Source organism: Macaca mulatta, chromosome 19 (genome assembly GCF_049350105.2).
Source record: "Macaca mulatta isolate MMU2019108-1 chromosome 19, T2T-MMU8v2.0, whole genome shotgun sequence".
Lineage (NCBI taxonomy): Eukaryota > Metazoa > Chordata > Mammalia > Primates > Cercopithecidae > Macaca > Macaca mulatta.
In genome coordinates, this window is record NC_133424.1 from 8383397 (window position 1) to 8408169 (window position 24773).

The 24773-nt window shown below is 52.1% G+C and overlaps 1 protein-coding gene across 1 annotated transcript in view; it reads left to right on the forward strand.

The window, feature by feature from the left end:
* Positions 1–18967, forward strand: part of SAXO5 (stabilizer of axonemal microtubules 5) — a 20512-nt gene extending 1545 nt beyond the window's left edge. Inside the window, exons 2-9 of the mRNA XM_028839561.2 lie at positions 10968–11561; positions 14397–14500; positions 14587–14687; positions 15588–15700; positions 15781–15890; positions 16174–16375; positions 17259–17344; positions 18716–18967. Of these exons, the coding sequence (XP_028695394.2) occupies positions 10968–11561; positions 14397–14500; positions 14587–14687; positions 15588–15700; positions 15781–15890; positions 16174–16375; positions 17259–17344; positions 18716–18937 (1532 nt within the window). The 3' untranslated portion in view covers positions 18938–18967. The remainder of the gene's footprint in view (positions 1–10967; positions 11562–14396; positions 14501–14586; positions 14688–15587; positions 15701–15780; positions 15891–16173; positions 16376–17258; positions 17345–18715) is intronic.
* Positions 18968–24773: the final 5806 nt, after the last annotated feature.

The following is a 24773-nucleotide window of genomic DNA, read 5'->3' on the forward strand; positions in this document are numbered from 1 at the left end:
TTTTTTTTTTTTGAGACGGAGTCTCGCTCTGTCACCCAGGCTGGAGTACAGTGGCCGGATCTCAGCTCACTGCAAGCTCCGCCTCCCGGGTTTACGCCATTCTACTGCCTCAGCCTCCCGAGTAGCTGGGACTACAGGCGCCCGCCACCACGCCCGGCTAATTTTTTGTATTTTTTTAGTAGAGACGGGGTTTCACCGTGTTAGCCCGGATGGTCTTGATCTCCTGACCTCGTGATCCGCCCGTCTCGGCCTCCCAAAGTGCTGGGATTACAGGCTTGAGCCACCGCGCCCGGCCTTTTTTTTTTTTTTCTTTGAGAGGGAGTCTTGCTCTGTTCCCAAACCTAGAGTGCAGTAGCGCCATCTCTGCTCACTGCATCCTCTGCTTCCCTGGTTCAAGCAATTCTCCTGCCTCGGCTTCCCGAGTAGCTGGGATCACAGGTGTGCACCACTGTGCCCGGCTAATTTTTGTATTTTTGGTAGAGTCGGGGTTTCACCACATTGGCCAGGCTGGTCTCAAATTCCTGGCCTCAAGTGATCTCCCCGCCTCGGCCTCCCAAAGTGCCGGGATTACAGGCATGAGCCACTGCACCCGGCCTCAATGTCTTTTTCCTTCGTCTTGTCACTTCTCCCAACATTTGCTGCTCTATGTTGAAAGTGCTATCTAAGGCCGGGCGCGGTGGCTCACGCCTGTAATCCCAGCACTTTGGGAGGCCGAGACGGGCAGATCACGAGGTCAGGAGATCGAGACCATCCTGGCTAACACGGTGAAACCCCATCTCTATTAAAAAATACAAAAAAAAAAAACCTAGCCGGGCGAGGTGGCGGGCGCCTGTAGTCCCAGCTACTCAGGAGGCTGAGGCCAGAGAATGGCGTGAACCCGGGAGGCGGAGCTTGCAGTGAGCTGAGATCCGGCCACTGCACTCCAGCCTGGGCGACAGAGCGAGACTCCGTCTCAAAAAAAAAAAAAAAAGAAAGAAAGTGCTATCTAAGCAGGAGTTATATAAGCTATATAAGCCACCTCATTTCTCTTGGCATCTCCCATGTATACATAAGGTATACATGTTAATAAATTTGTTTTTCCCTTGTTAATTCTTTTTTTTTTTTTTTTTTTTTGAGACAGGGTCTCACTCTGGGAGGAACCAAATGTGTAGATGTGAGGCCACCACATGTGTGCTCTCTGGGTCCGAGGACCCAGGATGATCCCCAGAGCTTGCTACATTCTGCCCCATGGTAGCATGACCAACTACCCACAAAAAAGGGTAGAGTGCAGTGGCACGATCTTAACTCACTGCAGCCTTGAACTCCTGGGATCAAGCGATCCTCCCACCTCAGCCTCCTGAGTAGCTGGGACCACAGGTGTCCGCCACCACGAGTGGCTAATTTCTTTTTATTTTTTGTAGAAATGGAGTCTCACCGTGTTACCAAGGCTGGCCTTGAGCCCTGGGCTTAAGCAGTCTTCCCACCTCGACCTTCCAAAGTGCTGGAACTACAGGTGTGAACCACTGCGCCTGCCCCTGTTAATTCTTTCATTGCAAGGATCCATCACAGCTAAGAATTAAGAATAAAGCAAAAAGTATTTTTCCTCCTCTACACCCTGTTCCCATAAAGCAATCACTCAATTCCTCCCTCCTCCCAGCCCCTGCAACCACTAATCTGCATTCTCTGCTGTCTCTATTTTTACCTCTTCTTGATTTTTTTTTTTTTTTTTTTTTTTTTGAGACAGAATCTCACTCTGTTGCCCAGGCTGGAGTACAGTGGCGTGATCTCAGCTTACTGCAGCCTCTGCCTCCCGGGTTCAAGCAATTCTCCTGCCTCGGCCTCCCAAGTGGCTGAGAGTACAGGTGCGTGCCACCACACCCAGCTAATTTTTGCATTTTTAGTAGAGACAGATTTCACGATGTTGGCCAGGCTGGTCTTGAACTCTTGACCTCAAGGGATCTGCCCGCCTCGGCCTTCCAAAGTGCTGGGATTACAGGCATGAGCCACTATTCCTGGCCTTCTTGATATTTCATACAAATGGAATCATACAATATGTGACCATATGTGTTGGCCTCTTCCACCAAGCATAATGGGCTGTTTTGATATTTGCTTGTTGTTGTTGAGACAGGGTCTTGCTCTGTCACGAGGCTGGAGTGCAATGGTGCGATCATAGCTCACTGCAGCCTCGAACTCCTGGGCTTGAGAGATCCTCCTGCCTCGGCCTCCACATTGTCTGGGACTACAGGTGCACGCCACCACATCTGGGCAATTTTTAAAATTTTTCTTTTGTAGAGATGGGGTCTTGCTATGTTCACCAGGCTTCAACCTCCTGGACTCAAGGGATCCTCCTGCCTTGGCCTCCCAAAGTGCTGGGATAATAGGTGTGAGCCACCGCACCCAGCTGAGCATAATGGTGTTGAGGTTCATCTAAGTTGCAGTATGTATCAGAATTTCATTCCACTTGCAGCTGTATAACATTGCGCCATGTGGATGGACCACATTTTGTTTATGCACGCATCAGCTGATGGTCCTTTGGGCTGTTTCTGCCTTTTAATGATCATGAGTAAGTACAGCTAGAAACATTCGTGAATATGTAGTTGCAGTCCCTGGATTCAGTTCCTTTGGGTCCATACCTAGAAGTGGGGTTGCTGGGTCATTTGCTAACTCTGTTGAACTTTTTGAGTAATTGCCCAACTGTTTCCCACAGTAACGGTATCATTTTCCATCCCCACTAGCGTTACACAAGGGTTCCAGTTTCGCCACGTCCTCGCAACATCCTTTTTTGATTATGATAACCATCGTAGTAGGTGTGCAGTAGTATCCCGTTGTGGTTTTGTTTTGCCTTTTCCTGATGACTCACGATGTTAACCAACTTTTTGTTTGTTTGTTTGTTTGTTTGTTTTTTGAGACAGAGTCTCACTCTATTGCCTAGGCTGGAGTGCAGTGGCGATCTCAGCTCACTGCAACCTCCACCTCCCAGGTTCAAGCGATTCTCGTGCCTCAGCCTCCCAAGTAGCTGGGATTACAGCACACCCACCACTGTGCCCGGCTAATTTTATATTTTTAGTAGAGCTGGGGTTTCGCCCTGTTGGCCAGGCTGGTCTCAAACTCCTGACCTCGGGGAATCCGCCCACCTCGGCCTCCCAAAGTGCTGGGATTACAGGCATGAGCCACTGCGCCCAGCCGGGAGGTCACTGTTTTCGCAGCTGAAAAACCCAAGCCAAGCCAGCTGCAGTGGCCTGTGCCTGTGGTCCCAGCTACTCAGGAGGCTGAGGCACAAGAATCAATTGAATCCAGGAGGTGGAGGTTGCAGTGAACCGAGATCACGCCAATGCACTCCAGCCTGGGCGTCAGCAAGACCCATCTCTAAAAAAGTTAAAAAAAAAAAAAAAATCCAAAGCCAAGGTGCAGACATGCAGAGGAAAGAGGCTTCTGGCTGCAAAGCCTGCTGCTGCGTGAATGAGCAGATCCCTCCTCTCGAGCCCAACAGCCTTGGAACAGCGCAGTGCATTTGCCCGAGTGCTTCCTGTGTGCCAGGTCCTGTTCTGGGCAACAGAGATACAGCAGTGAGCTTTGCAGACACAGCCCAGCCCTCCCAGCGTCCCCCCTCTGGCTAGGTCTGAGCTCGACCTTTGAAACAGACCCAGGAGCTGGCCTGGTGTTCACAGCTGGCCTTGGTGTTGCTAGGAGCTGGCCTGGCAGTCCAAGCAGGGCCCTGGTGTCCTCCTGCTGGACATAAACAATCTCACATGACGCCGACATCAGACAAGGCCACTCTGTGACTGTGGCAGAGCAAGACAAAACAAGCCTGCTCCGTAATCATGTCTGAACACAGGCAAAACACGAACACTGTCCACACCATCAGAGTAACTGGACCTCCTCTGCTGCCAGCTAATACCAGTGACGGCTGTTCCTTACCAAGCACAGCTTTAGTCTTCCAACTTCTTTCCTTCCTTCCTTCCTTCCTTCTTTCTTCATTCATTTCCTTCCCTCCCTCCCTCCTTCCCTCTTTCCTACCTTCCTTCTTCCTTCCTTTCTCCCCCTTCCTGCTTCCTCCCCTCCCTACCTCCCTCCTTCCTTCCTTCCTTCTTCCTTCCTTCCTTCCTTCCTTCTTTCTTAATTCCTTTCCTTCCCTCCCTCCCTCCTTCCCTCCCTCCTTCCCTCCTTCCTTCCTTCTTCCTTCCTTCCCCCTTCCTGCTTCCTCCCCTCCTTCCTTCCCTCCTTCCTTCCTTCTTTCCTTTTTCCTTCCCCTCCCTCCCTCCCTTCCTCCCTCCCTCCCTCCCTCCCTTCCTTCCTTCCAGCTTCCCTGGAGCTCTGAGGAGGCAGGATTTGCACCAAAACCGTGCCCCCAAAACACCTAACAGAACTGCAGATCCCAAATCCCTTCCTTCCTTCCTTCCTTCCTTCCTTCCTTCCTTCCTTCCTTCCTTCCTTCTGACTTCTTCACACAGCTGATTGAGATGCTGAATAATAGAGTTCCTTCTCTCCCTAGCTGCTCTTTTGTTTTTGTTCCTGAGACAGAATCTCACTCTGTCGCCCAGGCTGGAGTGCAGTGGTGGAATCATAGCTCACTGCACCCTCACTGCGACCTCAACCTCCTGGGTTCAAAAAATCCTCCCACCTCAGCCTCCCAAGTAGCTGGGAGTACAGGCATGCGCCACCACACCTGGCTTTTTAATTTTTTGTAGAGATAGGGTCTCACTGTGTTGCCCAGGCTGGTCTCAAACACCTGGGCTCAAGCAATCCTCCCACTTCAGCCTCTCAAAAGTGCTGGGATTACAGGCCTGAGCCACTGCACTCGGCCTCCCTTGCTTTTTTTTCTTTTCTTTTTTTGGGGGGCGGGGCTGGGCACAGTGGCTCACACCTATAATCCTAGCACTTTGTGGGGCTGAGGCGGGTGGATCACCTGAGGTCGGGAGTTCGACACCAGCCTGGCCAACATGGTGAAACCCCGTCTCTACTAAAAAAATACAAAAATTAGGCCTGGCGCGGTGGCTCAAGCCTGTAATCCCAGCACTTTGGGAGGCCGAGACAGGTGAATCACAAGGTCAGGAGATCGAGACCATCCTGGCTAACATGGTGAAACCCTGTCTCTACTAAAAATACAAAAAAAAAATTAGCCGGGTGTGGTGGCGGGCGCCTGTAGTCCCAGCTACTCGGGAGGCTGAGGCAGGAGAATGGCGTAAACCCGGGAGGCGGAGCTTGCAGTGAGCTGAGATCCGGCCACTGCACTCCAGCCTGGGCGACAGAGCGAGACTCCGTCTCAAAAAAAAAAAAAAAATACAAAAATTAGCCGGGCACAGTGGCGGGCACCTATAATCCCAGCTACTCGGGAGGCTGAGGCAGGTGAATTGCTTAAACCCGGGAGGTGGAGTCTGCAGTGAGCAGAGATTGCGCCACTGCACTCTAGCCTGGGCGACAGAGTGAGACTCCGTCTGAAAAAAAAAAAAAAAGAGATAGAGTTTTGCTCTGTGGCCCAAGCTGGAGTGCAGTGGCATGATCTCGGTTCATTGCAACCTCCACCACCTGGATTCAAGAGATTCTCCTGCCTCGACCTCCTGAGTAGCTGGAAATACAGGTGCCCACCACCACACCCGGCTATTTTTTGTATTTTTAGTAGAGACAGGGTTTCACCATGTTGGCCAGTCTGGCCTCAAACTCCTGACCTCAGGGGATCCGCCCACCTCAGCCTCCCAAAGTGCTGGGATTACAGGCGTGAGCCACCACACCCAGTTAATTTTTGTATTTTCAGTAGAGATGGGGTTTCACCATGTTGGCCAGGCTGGTCTCAAACTCCTGACCTCAAGTGATCCACCTGCCTTGGTGTGAACCACTGCACCTAGCCACAACAGCCGTTTTCTGGATGGTACTTTGGGAGGTTGAGATTACAAATGTGAGCCACCATGCCTCACCTGTGTGTTGCTTTTATTTGTTTTTATCTACTTATCTCAAAAAAAGAAAGTAAAATTTCCAACCAAGAAATTCATCCCACCCAAACCCCCACTTCCTTAAGCTGTGCCCCCAAAACACCAAGCAGAACTGCAAATCCCATAATGAGTGCTTTCTGGCCGGGCGTGGTGGCTCATGCCTATAATCCCAGCACTTTGGGAGGCCGAGGTGGGTGGATCACCTGAGGTCGGGAGCTCGAGACCAGCCTGACCAACATGGAGAAACCCCATCTCTACTAAAAATACAAAATTAGCCCAGCGTGGTGGTGCATGCCTGTAATCCCAGCTACTTGGGAGGCGGAGGCAGGAGAATCACTTGAACCCGGGAAGTGGAGGTTGCAGTGAGCTGAGATCACGCCATTGTACTCCAGCCTGGGCAACAAGAGCTAAACTCTGTCTCAAAAAAAAAATAAAAATAAGTTCTTTCTAACACCTCCCTACTGAGACCCCCATCGTGCCCTATGACATGTACGAGCTCTCTCTCCCTCTCTCTTTCTCTCTCTGTCTCTCTCTCTTTGATGAGTAATAAGCTTGAATGTGCTCAATCACAAGTACATTGCCGGTGGTCTTTGGCTGTGGGAGGAGGGGAGGGATGACTGTCCCCTTTAAAGGGCACCTTGGAGATCTGTGCGCCCTAGAATAATATTAAGAGGTACAGTGACTCAGGGGAGTGGGTCCATTCTGTGTGGGGTGTGTAGAAGGTAAAGGGACAGAAAAATTTCAGAGGATGATAATAATAATGGACACCAGCAGCCTATTACATCAAGTCCTCAACACTGACACTTTCTGAAGTGGTTACCATCATCAATCCCCTTTTGCAGATGACAAAACCTAAGTTCTAGCTGGGCATAGTGGCACACACCTGTAGACCCACCTACTTGCGAGGCTGAAGCGAGAGGATCGCTTGAGCCCAGGAGTTCAAGTCCAGCCTGGACAACATAGCGAGACCCTACTTCAAAAACGAAACCAACCAAAAAAAAAAAACCCCAGAGGCTCCAAGAAGTCAATTTACTTGCCTGGGTTCCTGGAGCTCTCAGGAGGCAGGATTTGCACCAAGCCTGACTGGTAATTTTCCTCCCGGCTGCCCCTAGAGGTGCTGAGTAGTCATTGTGACAGTACCATTACACAAAGGAAGTTCTTGGGATCACAGTGGACAGGGCAGACCACACTTCGATGCAGCTTGGGAAGGAACACGAGGGTCCTCTGAGAGACCAGGGACAGAGGGAGATCCAAAGATCTAGTCTGTAGCTAAGTGCGTTTTCGTTTGGTTTTTGTTTTTTTTTTTTGAGACAGTCTCGCTCTGTCGCCCGGGCTGGAGTGCAGTGGCCGGATCTCAGCTCACTGCAAGCTCCGCCTCCCGGGTTCATGCCATTCTCCTGCCTCAGCCTCCCGAGTAGCTGGGACCACAGGCGCCCACCACCGCGCCCGGCTAATTTTTTGTATTTTTTAGTAGAGACGGGGTTTCACCGTGTTAACCAGGATGGTCTCGATCTCCTGACCTCGTGATCCGCCCGTCTCGGCCTCCCAAAGTGCTGGGATTACAGGCTTGAGCCACCGCGCCCGGCCGCTAAGTGCGTTTTCTAAGACTCATTGATTCACACGCCATCCCTTGAGGTAGGTACACTGTCCTTGTCCCTGATGTACAGAGGTGAAGACTGAGGCTCATGGGAGCTTAATTACTTATTCCAACATTACCTGGCTAGTAATCTCAGTTGCTGGATTCTCTGATGACCCATTTTGGAGGTCATATTCAACTCTCAACTATTTCAGGTGGCAAACTGATTCTAAAAGCTACAAACTCAGCCAGGCGCGGTGGTTCACACCAGTAATCCCAGCATTTTGGGAGGCCAAGGCGGGTGGATCACCTGAGGTTAGGAGTTCGAGACCAATCTGGCCAACGTGGCGAAACCCCATCTCTACTAAAAATACAAAAATTGGCCAGGCATAGTGGTGGACACCTATAGTCCCAGCTACTCTGGAGGCTCAGGTGGAAGAATCGCTTGAACTTGGGAGGCAGAGGTTGCAGTGAGCCGAGAAAAAAAAAAGAGCAGGCCGGGCGCGGTGGCTCAAGCCTGTAATCCCAGCACTTTGGGAGGCCGAGATGGGCGGATCACGAGGCCAGGAGATCGAGAGACGATCCCGGCTAACACGGTGAAACCCCGTCTCTACTAAAAAATACAAAAAAACTAGCCGGGCGAGGTGGCGGGCGCCTGTAGTCCCAGCTACTCGGGAGGCTGAGGCAGGAGAACGGCGTAAACCCGGGAGGCGGAGCTTGCAGTGAGCTGAGATCCGGCCACTGCACTCCAGCCTGGGTGACAGAGCAAGACTCCGTCTCAAAAAAAAAAAAGAGCAAACTTACACACTGAAAAATTGTGGTTTCATTAAAACACGCACACTTCTTCATCCATGTTTTCTTTCTTTCTATTTTCGTGATGGTGTCTCACTCTTGTCACCCAAGCTGGAGTGCAGTGGTGTGGTCTCGGATCACTGCAACCTCTACCACCCAGGTTCAAGCAGTCCCCCTGCCTTAGCCTCCTAAGTAGCTGGGATTACAGGCGCATGCCACCATGCCTGGCTAATTTTTGTAATTTTTTTCTTTTTTTTTTTTCTTTTTCTTTCTTTCTTTCTTTTTTTTTTTTTTTTTTGGAAACAGAGTTTCACTCTTGTTGCCCAGACTGGAGTGCAATGGTGCGATCTCGGCTCACCACAACCTCCGCCTCCCGGATTCAAGCTATTCTCCTGCCTCAGCCTCTGGAGTAGCTGGGATTACAGGCATGCGCCACCACACCCGACTAATTTTGTATTTTTAGTAGAGATGGGGTTTCTCCATGTTGGTCTGGCTGGTCTTGAACTCCCAATCTCAGGAGATCCGCCCACCTCGGCCTCCCAAAGTGCTGAGATTACAGGCCTCAGCCGCTGTGCCCATCTGGTCCATGTTTTCTAAAGAGGTAGAGGTAAGCAGGTTTTGTGGGTTGAAGTGATCTGGGAGGTCTTCCTGCAGGAGGTGAGCCTGAGAACTTGGAATGCTGGTCTCCAAGGGAGACAGAGAGGAGACCAGGGGAGACACTTGTGATCTAAGCAAAGGCAAAAAAGTCCCAGGTGGCTGAGCAGAGGCGGAGGGTCCAGGAAGGCTTGGAGTCCGAAGCTGAAGGTCGGAGGAGAGAGCTCTCAAAAAGTGTGAAGACAGGAAGAGATTGACAATAGGCAGGACCTAGGACAACTGCAGAGGAGAGGAAAACCAGTAAGAAAGTGTGTGGCAGGCTGGGCATGGTGGCTCACACCTGTAATCCCAGCACTTTGGGAGGCTGAGGCAGACAGAGCACTTAAGGTCAGGAGTTCGAGACCAACCTGACCAATGTGGTGAAACCCCATCTCTACCAAAAATACAAAACTTAGCTGGGCGTGGTGGCGGGCACCTGTTATCCCAGCTACTTGGGAGGCTGAGGCAGGAGAGTCAGTTGAATTCAGGGGAGGTGGAGGTTGCAGTGAGCTGAGATCGCACCACTGGACTCCAACCTGGGAGACAGACTGAGACTCTGTCTCAAAAAGAAAAGGAAAAAAAAGAAAAAGAGAGAGAAGGGAGGGAAGGAAGGAAAGAAGGAAGGAGAGAGAGAGAGAGAAAGAGCGTGGCAGAAGCAGAAATGGCCAGTGGCTGGGGTGCAGGGCTGGAGTCAGGCAGAGGAACAAAAAAGGGTCCGCAGAGGGGAAGAAGGAGAAAACCGTGGCCTTGATAACTGACTGAGGGTGAGAAGACGGGGTTCTCGTATCAGACATACAGTAGAATGCAGTGGTTAATTCTCCAAGTTCTAGAATCAGTCGCCCTGGGTTCAAACCTCAAGCAAATGACCACCTCCCTGAGCCTCAACGTCTTTTGTGAAGCAGTAGTTAAAACCTACCCTTGGCCAGGCATGGTGGCTCACACCTGTAATCCCAGCACTTTGGGAGGCTGAAGCAGAAGGATTGCTTGAGCCCAGGAGTTTGAGACCAGCCTGAGCAACATAGCGAGAACCCTGTCTCGAAGGAAGGAAGGGAAGGAGGGAGGGAGGGAGGGAGGGAGGGAGGGAAGGAAGGAAGGAATCAATTGGCCATGCATGGTGGTGCAAACCAATAGTCCTAGATGCTCAGAAGACTGAGGTGAGAGGACCGCTTGAGCCCAAGAGGTTGAGCCCACCACACTTTTCTAATTTGTGTGTGGGGGGGGATGGGGGGGGGGACGGGTCCCACTATATTGCCCAGGCTGGTCTTGAACTCCCGGGCTCAAGCAATCCTCTCCCTCTGGCCTCTCAATGTGCCTGGATTACAGGTGTGAGCCACAGTACCCGGCTATTACCTTCTAACCTACTCTTCAATTTTTGTTGTTATATTTTTTCATTATTGTCTGTCATCTCCCGCCCCATTATCAATTCCACAAAGTCAGGGATCTAGGTCTATTTTGTGAACTATTAGTTCCTCACCCCTGCTGGCCTCCAGGCCTAGAGTAGTGACAGAAATAATCAATTTATATGGTGCCTATTGTGTGCCAGACCTACACTAGGCACCACATGAATGATTTTTCTTTCTTTCTTTCTTTCTTTTTTGAGACGGAGCCTCGCTCTGTCATCCAGGCTGCAGTGCAATGGCACATTCTCGGCTCACTGCAATCTCTGCCTCCCGGGTTCAAGCAATTCTCCTGCCTCAGCCTCCCGAGTAGCTGGGACTACAGGTGCCACCACCACTCCGGCCTAATTTTTTTTATTTATAGTACAGATGGGGTTTCCTCATGTCGGCCAGGCTGGTCTCGAACTCCTGACCTCAGGTTATCCACCCGCCTCGGTTCTCCCAAAGTGCTGGGATTACAGGCGTGAGCCCCCGAGCCCGGCCATGAATGATTATTTCTATCTCTGCTCTTGCTGGAGGAGGGCACAGAGGCTGTGCCAGTTTCCCGTGATGTCCCCAGCCTCCAGCTCAGTGCTTGGCGAGCAGAAAGGAGTCAAAGGCAGGAGTCAAAGGCAAGTGCCCCGCTGGCCACTTGCTCAGTCCCTCATCTCCACCCTCTCGCAGGTGGCTGGTGTCCCGCGATGGCCGCAGGCGCCCTCCTGCCGTGCCCGCGCCCGTGCCCGATGTCCCAGCAGGACTTCCTCAAGGCCTCACACTTCTCGCTGGGGCCCGACCTGCGGCTGCACGAGGGTACCATGCACACCACGTCGCACCGGGACTTCGCCTACCCGACGGCCACCCGGGAGCCGCCGAGCCTGCAGCCACCGCCCGCGCTGCTTTTCCCAACGGACCCGCGCTGGGACCGGGAAGAGCGCGTGTCGGAGGCGCGCCGCGCGTTCCCGCCGCCGTTGACGCCGCCGTGGGAGCTGCTGCAAGCGCAGGCGCGGGAACGCACGCTCGCCATGCAGGCCAGCAACTTGCACCTGCACGAGGACGCGCACGCCGGGATCGGCCTCTCCAACGCGCGCGCCGCCTACGTCTGGCCCGAGCTGCCGGCGCGCGCCCGAGAGCGGATCCGCGGCGCGCGCCTCATCTTCGACCGCGACTCCCTACCGCCCGGCGACCGAGACAAGTTGCGCATCCCGCCCACCACGCACCAGGCGCTCTTTCCACCCCACGACGCGCGCCCGCAGCCTCGCGCGCCCAGTCGCCACCTTGGTGAGCGCGCACCCGGACTGAGAGGGCGATTTGCTTCACCCAATGGTTCTCAAAGAGGGGCAAGGACTCTTCATTCCCCTTCCCCCAGGGAACATTTGGCAATGTCTGGAAACACTTTTGATGGTCAAGACTTGCGGGGTGGCCAGGCGCGGTGGCTCAAACCTGTAATCTCAGCACTTTGGGAGGCCAAGGTGGGTGGATCGCTTGAAGTCAAGAGTTCGAGACCAGCCTGGCCAATGTGGAGGAACCCCGTCTCTACTAAAATACAAAAATTAGTAAGGCGCGGTGGCGGGTGCCTGTAATCCCAGCTACTTGGGAGGCTGAGGCAGGAGAATTGCTTGATCCCAGGAGGCAGAAGTTGCGGTGAACCGAGATTGTACTGCTGCACTCCAGCCTGGGAGACAGAGCAAGTCTCCATCTGAAAGAAAGAGAGAGAGAGAAAGGGAGGAAGGAAGGAAGGAAGGAAGGAAGGAAGGAAGGAAGGCAGGCAGGCAGGCAGGCAGGCAGGCAGGCAGGAAGGAAGACTCGGTGGGGGGCCGAGGCCATGCGCAGTGGCTCACACCTGTAGTCCCAGTGCTTTGGGAGGCCCAGGCAGGAGGATCTCTTGAGGCCAGAATTGGAGACCTGCCCAGGCAACATAGCAAGACCCATGTCTACAAATATATATAAATTTTATATATATACATTATATATATAATGTATATATACACATATTATATATAATGTGTATGTATATATAAATTTTTTTAGAAAGTGTCTCTCTCTGTCACCCAGGCTGGAGCACAGTGGCACAGTCTCAGCTCACACAGACTGGATCTGCCCAGCTCAAGCGATCATCCCACCTCGGCCTCCCAGGCAGCTGGGACTGCAGACATACTTGTCATCAGGCCCAGCTAATTTTTTGTACTTATTTGTAGAGATGCAGTCTAACTATGTTGCCCTGGCAGGTCTTGAACTCCTGGGCTCAAGCAATCTACCCGCCTCGACCTCCCAAAGTGCTGGGATTACAGGCATGAGCCAACGAGCCCAGCCCTTACAAAATACAATTTAAAAAGACAGACAGAGGTGCTACCAGCAGACAGTGGGTAGAGGCCAGAGACGCTGCCAAGTATCCTCCCACAGACAGGGTAGCCCCCACAGCAGAGAATTAGCCAGCCCCAAATGTCAATCACACCAAGCCTCAGAAACCCTGGAACCACCTTGAGCGTCAGTTTCAGCATCAGGAGGGTGGACATATCCTCTGAATCTATCCAGAGTGGTGCGTGGTTGGCAGAAGTCATGAATGCCAGTTTGGGGTCAGACAAATCAGCTAAGTTTTCCATCTGCACACCCTCCTCCCCACATCCCCCAGCCTTACCACCTTAGTAGCTGTGTGAGACTGAGCGAGTTGACGTCTCCAAGCCTCAGTTTCCCCATCTACAAAATGGGTGCGATCACAGGGCCCAATTCACAGGAGCTGGTAAAGCTGAATGTGTATGGTGTGTCTGGTGCAGAGAGCACCCAACAAAGAGTAGCCACCATTCGTGTGATTTTCCAATTCTGTGACTCCAGGAACCCTTCTGGTGAACGTTACTGGTCAGATGTTTCTAAGATGGCCTCAGGGATTGTCAAACCCTGATTTGACATTTAGTTGTAGTTCCTAGTGTCTGTGGTTTCTGGTAAGTTGCTTAACCTCTCTGAGCCTCAAGGAGACTGTAACATAAGAGAAATAATACCAGGTCCAAGAAGGTGCAACTGGGCACGATGGCTCACGCCTGTGATCCCAGCACTTTGGGAGGCTGAGGCAGGTGGACCACTTGAGGCCAGGAGTTGGAGACCAGCCTGGCCAATGTGGTGAAACCCCATCTCTACTAAAAATACAAAAATTTAGTGGTGCGTACCTGTAATTCCAGCTATTTGGGAGGCTGAGGTAGGAGAATCGCTTGAACCTGGGAGGCGGAGGTTGCAATGAGTCGAGATTGTGCCACTGCACTGCAGCCTGGGCCACAAAGCGAGACTCGGTCTCCAAAAAAAAAAAGAGAAAGAGGGAGAGAGAGATGCTAGGTCCTGGAAGAAGATGCAATGCACTTAACCTATGCGTGGCTCAATATAGTCCTTGGTAGATATTATCGGGATTTTTTTGTTTTTTTATTTGTGTGTGTGTGTGTGTGTGTGTGTGTGTGTGTGTGTTTTGAGATGGAATCTCACTCTGTGACCCAGGCTGGAGTGCAGTGGCGTGATCTCGGCTCACTGCAGCCTCTGCCTCCCGGGTTCAAACTATTCTGTCTCAGTCTCCTGAGTAGCTGGGACTACAGGCATATGCCAACATACCCGGCTAATTTTTATATTTTTGGTAGAGATGGGATTTCACCATATTGGTCAGATTGCTCTTGAACTCCTGACCTCAGGCGATCCACCTACCTTGGCCTCCCAAAGTGCTGGGATTACAGGCATGAGCCACCGCACCTGGCTGTATTTTTAAATTTATCATTATTTTTTAGAGATGAGGGTCTTGCTATGTTGCCCAGGCTGGTCTCCAGCTCCTGGGCTCAAGCCCATCTTCCCACTTCAGCCACCTGAATAGCTGGGATTACAGGCATGGGCCATTGCCCCTGGCTTTTAGTATAACTTATTTTATTTTTATTCTTTGGTGTTTGCCAGACAGCTCTCAGTCTACACTGTTCAGAATGGCCCAGCTGCCCTTCCCAGGCAAAAATTAGAATTCCTTCCAGAGGGCTTGAGATGGCAGAGAATCTCAATCTCTCTCTGTCTCTCTGTCTCTCTCTCTCTCTCTCTCCCCCTCCCCCTCCCTTTCTCTCTCTCTTCTTTTCTCTCTCCCCTCTTGCCTATCCTAAGGAGGCCCCAACACCCTCAAGTGGGACTACACGAGACAAGATGGGACTTCCTACCAAAGACAGTTCCAGGCCCTGCCAGGCCCACCTGCCTTGATGTGTAAGAGGGTAAATTGAGGCTGTGTTGGGGCTGCAGGTGGGGGCAGAATTGGGGGCTGGGTGGTTTGGGCCTTCCTATCCCTGTCTGCCCACAGGCCTCCTCTACAGTGGAGCTGGGAGACTGCAAGATCAGCTATGGATCGATGTGTTCGGAGCAGAAACAGGCCTACAGGCCCCAGGGTCTGCCTGAAGATAGGTATAAAGGGGCCATTGCCGGGCACGGTGGCTCATGCCTGTAATCGCAGCACTTTGGGAGGCTGAGGCAGGCGGATCATGAGGTCAGGAGTTCGAGACCAGCCTGGCCAATATGGTGAAACCTCGTCTCTACTAAAAATACAAAAATTAGCCGGGTGTAATGGTGGGCACCTGTAATCCCAGCTACTCGGGAGGCTGAGGCAAGAGAATCCCTTGAACCTGGGAGGCGGAGGCTGCAGTGAGCCAAGATTGTACCACTGCCCTCCAACCTGTTCGACAGAGCAAGACTCCATCTCGAAAAAAAAAAAAGTGGGGAGGGCACTGCCTTCCCACCCAGATGGGACAATTGGCTTTCAGTAGCATGTGGTATGAGCCCCTTAGGGCTTTAGGACCAATACTCTGCCTTTGAGGTCTGTGTCAGTGGTAGCCAAGGTGCACTATTGTGCCAGGTCTCCCATTATTAGAGCCCCATGGCTTGGTCATTAGGAAACCCTGATCCCCTCCCCCTTTCTGGAGGTTACAAGGCCTCAGATGGATCCACTTTACCTTCTTCTTCTTCTTTTTTTTTTTTTTTTTTTTTGAGACGGAGTCTCGCTCTGTTGCCCAGGCTTGAGTGCAGTGGCATGATCTCAGCTCACTGCAAACTCCGCCTCCCGGGTTCAAGCAATTCTCCTGCCTCAGCCTCCCGAGTAGCTGGAATTACAGGCACGTGCCACCATGCCCAGCTAATTTGGTATTTTTAGTAGAGATGGGGTTTCACCATTTTTGCCAGGCTGGTCTCAAAGGCCTGACCTCAGGCGATCCACCCACCTCAGCCTCCCAAAGTGCTGGGATTACAGGGGTGAGCCACCGCGCCGGCTCACTTTACCTTGTTCTTGATAGAATAATACATTACATGCAGGTATGACAAGGCCCAGGCCGCAGCCCACATCCACTATGTAAATATCCGTCCTGGTGACGGCCTCTTTCACGACAGAACCACCAAGGCCGAGCACTTCTATGCCCGGGAGCCAGGTGAGAGCCTGCGGCCCGCCCCGCCCCGCCTCCCACCGCAGCCTCCCAGGGCAGCTCTGCACCTGTTCGGCTCCTGGCAGAACCTTTTGTTCTTCACCACGATCAGACTCCGGAGTCGCACATCCTGAAAGGAAATTGGTGCCCCGGCCCCGGCAGTCTGGACACCTTCATGCAGTACTTCTACGGCCAGGTGAGCAGGAAGAGCGAAAAGGCGGCAGCGAAAGGGCTTCCCAGACAGAGCAAATAGCAGGTGCAGAAGTCCCAAAGGGGGAATGAGCTTGATATGTATGCAGGAATCTCCTGGATGTACTTGAGTGATCTAGGGCGAGTCATTAACCACTCCGATCCTCGGTGGGGCCCAGAAAGGGCGAGGGAGCTGTTCAAGGTCACACAGAGCCCACCTCCTCCCTCCCGATCCTGGGCCCGGGGACCTCTCGGACGCCGGAGCTTTCAAATGCCATGTGGTCCTACAGCCGCCACCCGCGACACAGCCACCCAGCCGCCACGTGCCTCACGAGAAACTACAGAGTCACGTGACCCTAGGGGAGCCAAAGCTACTCAGATGCTTCTTCAAGACCACCATGGGCTCTGACTACTGCCCCTCCGAGTGGAGGCAGGTGCAGAAAGCGCCCAACCTCCACTTGCAGCCGAGCAACCTGCCGCAGGGGACCGGCGGTGAGCGCTCCCGGGAAGCCCCGCCCCATAGAGCCCCGCCCCGGGAAGCCCCGCCCCAGGAAGCCCCAGCCCTGGAAGCCTCGCCCCCTGCCACTGCTCGGGCCCCGCCCCTAACCAGCCCTCCCCTCCCCCTGGTTTCACCCCCGTAAGGCTAAATCCCACCCCCAATTGACCAGAACCACAACTCTGCCCCTGGATAATCCCGCCCCTTCATGTCATACCTCTCCCCTTCATGTCATACCTCTCCCCTTCATAACTCCATCCTTCTGAACATGGCCCCGCCCCTTCTCCATCCTCTCTTATCCAGTCTTAACTCCTCCTCGATTGTCAGACTCTGGCTCCGCCCCTGACCCGCCAGCCAGCCGTGCGTGGCCCTGCCCCCAGACTCGTCTGGACGGGTCCCACCCCTGATCTTCTTAGCCCTGTGCCCTAGCTCCTGGCTCTTCCCCTAGCTCCTCCCTCCTCCCCCAGCTCCTCCCTCTTCCCAAGCTCCTCCCCCTTCCTCTGGCTCCTCCCTCCTCGGCTCCTTCCTCTTTCCTAGCTCCTCCCTGTTTCCCAGTTCCTCCCTCTTCCCCAGCTCCTCCCCCTTCCTCTAGCTCCTCCCTCCTCCCCTGGCTCCTCCCTCCTCTCCCACCTCCTCCCTCTTCCTCAGCTCCTCCCTCTTCCCAAGCTCCTCCCTCTTCCCCAGCTCCTCCCCCTTCCTCTGGCTCCTCCCTCCTTATTTGGCTCCTCCCTCCTCCCCTCTCCTAATCCTTTCTTCTCCCCTGGTCAACATCAGCGCTAGCCTGGCTTGGCTCTTGAACCCTGCCCTTGAACTTCACCACACCCTCAGCCCCGCCTCTGCCCATAGCCCTCACTCAGCCTCCCTAACCTGAATCTCCAGAATTCGATTTTTTAACCATGAACCAGAAGATGCTGAAGCCACACGGAACAGCTCCGGCCCTGGTGACTGAAGAGATGCTACAGCGGGTGAGGGAGCGGGAGGGGAGCCACCCATCATTAGGCAACCCCCACATGGGTGTAGAGTTGTCTCAGGAAGACTATGCTGTCACCCAGCCTCAGAGTTAGTGACCATCCAGGCTCGGGGGCACCTTTTTTTTTTTTTTTGAGACGAAGTCTCGCTCGGTTGCCCAGGCTGGAGTGCAGTGGCCGGATCTCAGCTCACTGCGAGCTCCGCCTCCCGGGTTTACGCCATTCTCCTGCCTCAGCCTCCCGAGTAGCTGGGACTACAGGGGCCCACCACCTTGCCTGGCTAGTTTTTTTGTATTTTTTAGTAGAGACGGGGTTTCACCGTGTTAGCCAGGATGGTCTCGATCTCTTGACCTCGTGATCCACCCGTCTCAGCCTCCCAAAGTGCTGGGATTACAGGCTTGAGCCACCTCGCCCGGCCGGGGGCATCTTAATATCCCTTTAGCCTCAAGATCATCCCTAGCTTCGCCGGGTGCAGTGGTTCACGCCTGTAATCCCAGCGCTTTGGGAGGCCAAAGCAGGCGGATCTCCTGAAGTCAGGAGTTTGAGACCAGCCTGGCCAATATGGTGAAACCCCGTCTCTACTAAAAATACAAAAATTAGCCGGGCATGGTGGCACACGCCTGTAATCCCAGCTACTCAGAAGGCTGAGACAGAATTACTTGAACTGGGGAGGCGGAGGTTGCAGTGAGCCAAGATCGTGCCATTGCACTCTGGGCTGGGCAACAGAGCAAGACTCTGCCTCAAAAAAAGAAAAAAATAAAATAAAGATAATCCCCAGCTCACTCCCCAGGGTCGTGTCCAGGTCAGCTCAGGGGCATCTTTGCACCACCACCACTGTTATACCCAAGACAAGGGTTAATTCAGAGCCACCGAGGAGCACCCCAGCCCTGGAGTCCTTCCAGGGACACCCCTGGTTACTCTCCAGCTTCTTATCCAGCTCCTTATTCAGCCTCGCCTGGGGCCCTTTTTATCCACCTCTCCCCAGGGTTCAACCTCCCCAGCCTTTGATGCTCTGGCTCTGCCCCTAACTGGCCTCACCCTACCCCTGGCTTCACCTCCTGAAGGGCTAAATCCCACCCCAAATTGACCAGAGCCCAAACTCCACCCCTGGACAATTCGGCCCCTTCGTAGCCATGTCCTACCCTTGCATAACTCCACCCTTCTGGTCATAGCCTTGCCCCTTTCCCTATCCTCTCTTACCCAGTCTTAACCATCCTCCTTCGTCAGACATTGGCTCTGCACTGACCAACTAGCCTGTCCTGCCTGGCCCCAGCCCCTGACTCATTAGGCCTGGAGATCCTGGGGTGGACAGGGTGGGTCAGCCACCTCCCAGGCTGCCCTGCCATGCTGTCCACCCTGACTCCACAGTGCAAGTACAGTCACATGGAGCCCCCACTGGGTGGACTGCGCTTCTTCTCAACCCAATACAAGGACGAATTTCCTTTCAAGTATCCGGGTCCAGCAGCCCTGAGACTGAAAAATCCTCAGGAGGGCTTCGTGCCCCTGGGCACGCCTCACCAGCACGGCTGCAGGGAGAAGATAGACCCTCGGGCTCCCCAGCCCCCTATGTACCCGTGCCCCAGCCAGTAATAAATGCCACCTTGGCAACATTCCACTCTTCCCCATCAGTCAGCCAGTCGAGAGGATGCTTGGGTGGGTGGGGGCTGGGGGAAGGGACTGCACGGGAAAGGATGACTCCATTGTTGCTGCATTGCCATGAAGAGTATGGAGTCAAGGCTGGACGCGGTGGCTCACACCTGTAACCCCAACACTTTGGGAGGCTGAGATGGGAGGATTGCTTGAGCCCAGGAGTTTGAGATCGGCCTGGGCAACATAGGGAGATCCTGTTTCTACAAAAAATAATTGGCCAGGCGCAGTGGCTCACACTTATAATCCCAGCATTTTGGGAGGCCAAGGCGAGCGGATCACCTGAGATCAGGAGTTCGACACCAACCTGGCCAACATGATGAAACCCTATCTCTACTAAAATACAAAAATTAACCAGACGTGGTGGCACATGTCTGTAATCTTAGCTACTCGACAGGCTAAAGCACGGAATCACTTGAACCTGGGAGGTGGAGGTTGCAGTGAGATCACAGCACTGAACTCCAGCCTGGGCAGCAGAGCGAGACTACATCTCAAAAAATAAGTAAGCAAGCAAGTAAGTAAATAAATAAATAAAAATTTTAAAAAACCAGGCATGGGGGTACATGCTTGTAGTCCCAGCTACTCAGGAGGCTGAGGTGGGAGAATGACTTAAGCCCAGAAATTTGATGCTACAGTGAGCTATATGATTGCACTACTGCACTCCGGTCAGGGCAACAGAGCAAGAACTCTGTCTCAAAAAAAGACAAAATGAAAAAAGTTGTAGTGCTGAACAGAGATATTGATGTGTGTGCTTGAGAACATAGATCCCTGTGGGGGCTGGATGGACATAGTCCAAACCCGGACTCCTCCATGTCCTGGAGAGTAGTTTGGGCAAGTCACCTAACCCTGCTGAGCCTCAATTTGCTCATCTATGAAACGGGGATAAGTAGCAACTCTCCCATGAGACTGTTAAACATGAGAAATGTCCACACTTTTCAGTGCATGGGGCTGGGGTCGTGGAGGGAAAGCTCCCCTTCTGAGGATGAAAGTGGGGAAGGCCAGGGTGTGGGGAAAAAGCTTTCAATGGTGGGGACACTGGGTGTGGCCTGTAGAGGACATGGAGGAGTGGACACAGTTGACAATAGCCCAGCAGTTTCTTCCATCATGGGCAGAGACTAGAGACCGAATGGGGCACTGACTGTCTGGGAAACTGGCCCCCAGGTCAGAGCAGAGTCCAGAGGCAAATTGACAAAAGCCATCAAGACATTACCAGGTCCAAGGGGGTGAGTGTTCAGCCAGAGACAAAATGTAAAGGGTCAAAAGGAGGAGGATGTGATGGGGCTCTGCAACAAGTGAGTGACAGGGCTTAGTAAGGGCCAGTACCTTGGACAGCGCCTGACCTTGAAGGTCCAGGGCGTGGTGAGGAGAAAGGTCTGTCTGGGGTAAGGTCTGTCTGGGGTAAGGTGCCTGCCTCTGTGGGCTGTTGAATGTCCAGTTTCAAGGAGTGAATATGGCTTTCCTGAACCGAGAATCAAACCTCCAAAGACCAAGGACCCCAATCCAATGAACCATGAGGTTGAGCCAATCTCAACCCTGCCCAGGAGCCCTTTCCTGGTTGGCATCAGTTCTTCTAGGCCAGGTTGTCATTTCTGCAAGAAAGGCAGGAGGGAATCCAGCTTTGCATCCTGTAGGGACAAGATGACCCTTTGGGCCGGGCGCGGTGGCTCAAGCCTGTAATCCCAGCACTTTGGGAGGCCGAGACGGGCGGATCACGAGGTCAGGAGATCGAGACCATCCTGGGTAACACAGTGAAACCCCGTCTCTACTAAAAATACAAAAACTTAGCCGGGCGAGGTGGCAGGCGCCTGTAGTCCCAGCTACTCGGGAGGCTGAGGCAGGAGAATGGCGTGAACCCGGGAGGCGGAGCTTGCAGTGAGCTGAGATCCGGCCACTGCACTCCAGCCTGGGTGACAGAGCGAGACTCCGTCTCAAAAAAAAAAAAAAAAAAAAAAAAAAAAGATGACCCTTTGGACCACACATGGTATCCACGTTGACCATGCAAGAATCTGCCGGCTGTAGAATATGTCCTCTAAAGATATTTGGCATCATGCTCTTCTGAGTTACTTCAGGATAAACCAGGGCTTGTCATCTATTGATGTCTTAGATCATTCTTTATTGGAGGCTCTCCTGTGCATTGTAGGATATTTAGTGCCATCCTTGTCCTCTACCCACTAAATGCCAGTAGTACCTCTCCCTCCCACTTGTAACAAAATGTCCCAAATATTGCCAAATATCTTCCGGATGGGAAAGAATTGCCCTGGTTGGAAATCACTGCAATAAGCTCATCCTCTTCTGATGAAGCTGGTCTGCCTAGTGACCAGACTACTAGAACAGAAAGGTTTTCTCTTTTTGCCTTGCCTGCTGGGAAGCTCAGAATGTTTATTTGGTCTTAAGTTCTATGTAGCTCTAGTTGTGGGATTATCTTCCTGCCTCATGCCAGGAATGGTTTATTTATTTGTTGTTTATTTATTTATTTATTTTCAGACAGAGTCTTGCTCTGTCACCCAGGCTGGAGTGCAGTGTCATGATCTCAGCTCACTGCAAGCTCTACCTCCCAGGTTCATGCCATTCTCCTGCCTCAGCCTCCCCAGTAGCTGGGACTACAGGCGCCCACCACCACACCCGGCTAATTTTTGTTTTGTTTTGTTTTGTTTTGTTTTAAGAGATGGGGTTTCACTGTGTTAGCCAGGATGATCTTGATCTCCTGACTTAGTGATCCACCCATCTCGGCCTCCCAAAGTGTTGGGATTAAAGGCGTGAGCCACTGTGCCTGGCCTGGAATAGTTGAAAACAGCCTTAGGCATTAGAGGAAAACAGTCCATAGCTGTTAAAAAGAGCTGGATTTCAGCACAACTTGAAGCGTTTTCTAACAATGAAAATGACCAGCCCTAGGATGGCTTGCCAGGGAAGAACAGAAACTGTACTGGAAATGTTTAATCCTTGGGGAAAGACACTACATCAGGATGATTCTGGATGTATTTTATGGATTTATGACTAACCTCCTATATTCCACTCACCCCCTTCCTCCCCCAAAAAGCCTAGGGATTAAGACAAATAATATAGAATTGAATGTGAGAAACTTTTTCTTTTTTTTTTTTTTTCCCCCAAAATGGAGTCTTGCTCTTGCCACCCAGCCTGGAAAGCAATGGTGCAATCTCAGTTCACTGCAACCTCCGCCTCCTGGGTTCAAGCGATTCTCCTGCCTCAGCCTCCCAAACAGCTGGAATTACAGGTGCCCGCCACCGTGCCTGGCTAATTTTTGTATTTTTAGTAGAGACGGGGCTTTACCATATTGCTCAGGCTGGTCTTGAACTCCTGACCTCGTGATCTGCCTGCCTCGGCTTCCAAAGTGCTGGGATTACAGGCATGAGCCATCGTGCCTGGTCACCAAGATTAATTTTTAAAGGAAAACAACTTTCTCAATGGAAAGCATCACCCAGCAGCAGAATTCAGACCTGCCTTTCTGTCCTTAGGCAGGAATACACCCTGACCCTCACTTTCCCTCTCTGTAAAATGGGAATGCCAATAGTTCCCGTTTCAAAGAGTATATACAGGAATTAAATAAAAGGTGCATGTACCATGCTCAGAAGAGGGCCTGGCACTTGACTGCAGCTCAATGAATGGTGACTAAATGTGTTAATGTCTTTTTTTTTTTTTTTTGAGACGGGGTCTTGCTCTGTGCCCCAGGCTGGAGTGCAGTGGCGCGATCTCGGCTCACTGCAAGCTCCGCCCCCCGGGTTCACGCCATTCTCCTGCCTCAGCCTCCCGAGTAGCAGGGACTACAGGCGCCTGCCACCTCGCCCGGCTAATTTTCTTGTATTTTTAGTAGAGACGGGGTTTCACCATGTTAGCCAGGATGGTCTCGATCTCCTGACCTCGTGATCCACCCGTCTCGGCCTCCCAAAGTGCTGGGATTACAGGCTTGAGCCACCGCGCCCGGCTGTGTTAATGTCTTATATCATTTTGTTGCAAGCGACAGAAACCAAACTCTATCTGACTCAAGTGAAAAAAAGGAATTTTATTGATTTAGAAAAAAGCCAGACATGGTGGCTCGTGCCTGCGATCCCAACACTTTGGGAGGCTGGGGCGGGAAGATCACTTGAACTCAGAAGTTCAAGACCAGCCTGGGCAACATAGTGAGATCTCATCTCCACTAAAAATAATTTAGAAAATTAGCTGGGCATGGTGGCATGCACCTGTAGTCTCAGCTACTTGGGAGGCTGAGGTGGGAGGATTGTTTGAGCCCAGAAGATTGAGGCTGCAGTGAGCTATTATCACTGCACTCCAGCCTGGGCAACTGAGCAAGATCCTGTCTCAAAAATAATACACACACACACACACACACACACACACAGAAACAAGAAAGTCTGAGTCTGGAATTGGGTCTAATATCAGGCATTTTGCATCAGGACTGTGTCTCCCTGGCCATCTCTCAGTCCTGTGTCCCTCCAAACAACAGCAAAGGAAGATGTTGGTAGTATTTACCAATGCTAATGATTAAAGCCCCTAGAGAAGGGCAGGGTCTTTCCGACATGCTCCCTCTATTGAGTTTTTTGTTTTTGTTTTGTTTTGTTTTGTTTTTTTGAGACAGAGTCTCACTCTGTCACCCAGGCTGGAGTGCAGTGCTGCAATCATGGCTCACTGCAACCTCCACCTCCCGGGTTCAAGTGATTCTCCTGCATCAGCCTCCCAAGTAGCTGGGATTACAGGAATGCACCATCATGCCCGGCTAATTTTTGTATTTTTATTAAAGACGGGATTTCACCATGTTGGCCAGGCTGGTCAGTCTCCCAAAGTGCTGGGATTACAAGCGTGAGCCACCACACTGGGACCCATATTGGAATTTAAGGAACAGGCTGATTGGCCCATTTGAATCACACACCCAGTTGTGGACCAATCACTGTGCCTAGAGGAAAACAATATTGTGATTGGCTTGGCCAGCTCAGGAGCCCACCCCTAGGTTATTTAGTTCCCCAAACCCAGTCAGGATCACGGCGCTGGAGCCCAAACTTAACTGACTGTGTCTCCTAAGGACAGATCTGTGTCCTGCCCCAGGTTGCAATCTGGAGGGTGGATTAGCTCAGCTAATAGGCTCTTCCCAGTGAGAGTGATCGTCAGCTTTGTAGACAAGGAATGTTCAGTGTTTGGGAGTAGCTTAGGGTGTCAGATGTTCTCCCATAATCCCAGTCTTATCTTCCACCTCATCATCTGCCTCATCTTTTAGCCCGGAACAGAAAATTCAGCTCTGACAATCTCACAAGATGAAGCAGATGAGTCTCTGCTTTGAGAAGGAACACATTCCAGAAACTTGTGTCTTTCTTGCAAGACTTTGCTGAAGATTGCATGAAAGCTGCTCCAGGCCCCAGGCCAGGCATGGTAGCTCACACCTGCAGTCCCAGCAAGTTGGAAGGATTGCTGAAGCCAGGAGTTCGAGACCAGTCAGGGCAACATAGTGAGACCCTATCTCTACAAATAAAATAATAATAATAGGCAGGCATGGTGGCTGTAGTCCCAGTTATTCAGGAGGCTGAGTCCCCAGCTACTCGTCTGTAGTCCCAGCTACTCAGGATGCTGAGGTGGGAGGATGGCTTGAACCCAGGAGTTCAAGGCTGCAGTGAGCTACGATTGTGTCACTGCACTCCAGCCTGGGTGACACAATGAGACCCTGTCTCTAAAAAAGAAAGAAAGCTTCCCTATATTCCAATATTCTGGTCCTTAGGAGACACATGGTTAGAGTTCCATGATAAAATAGGTTACTATTTATTTATTTATTTATTTT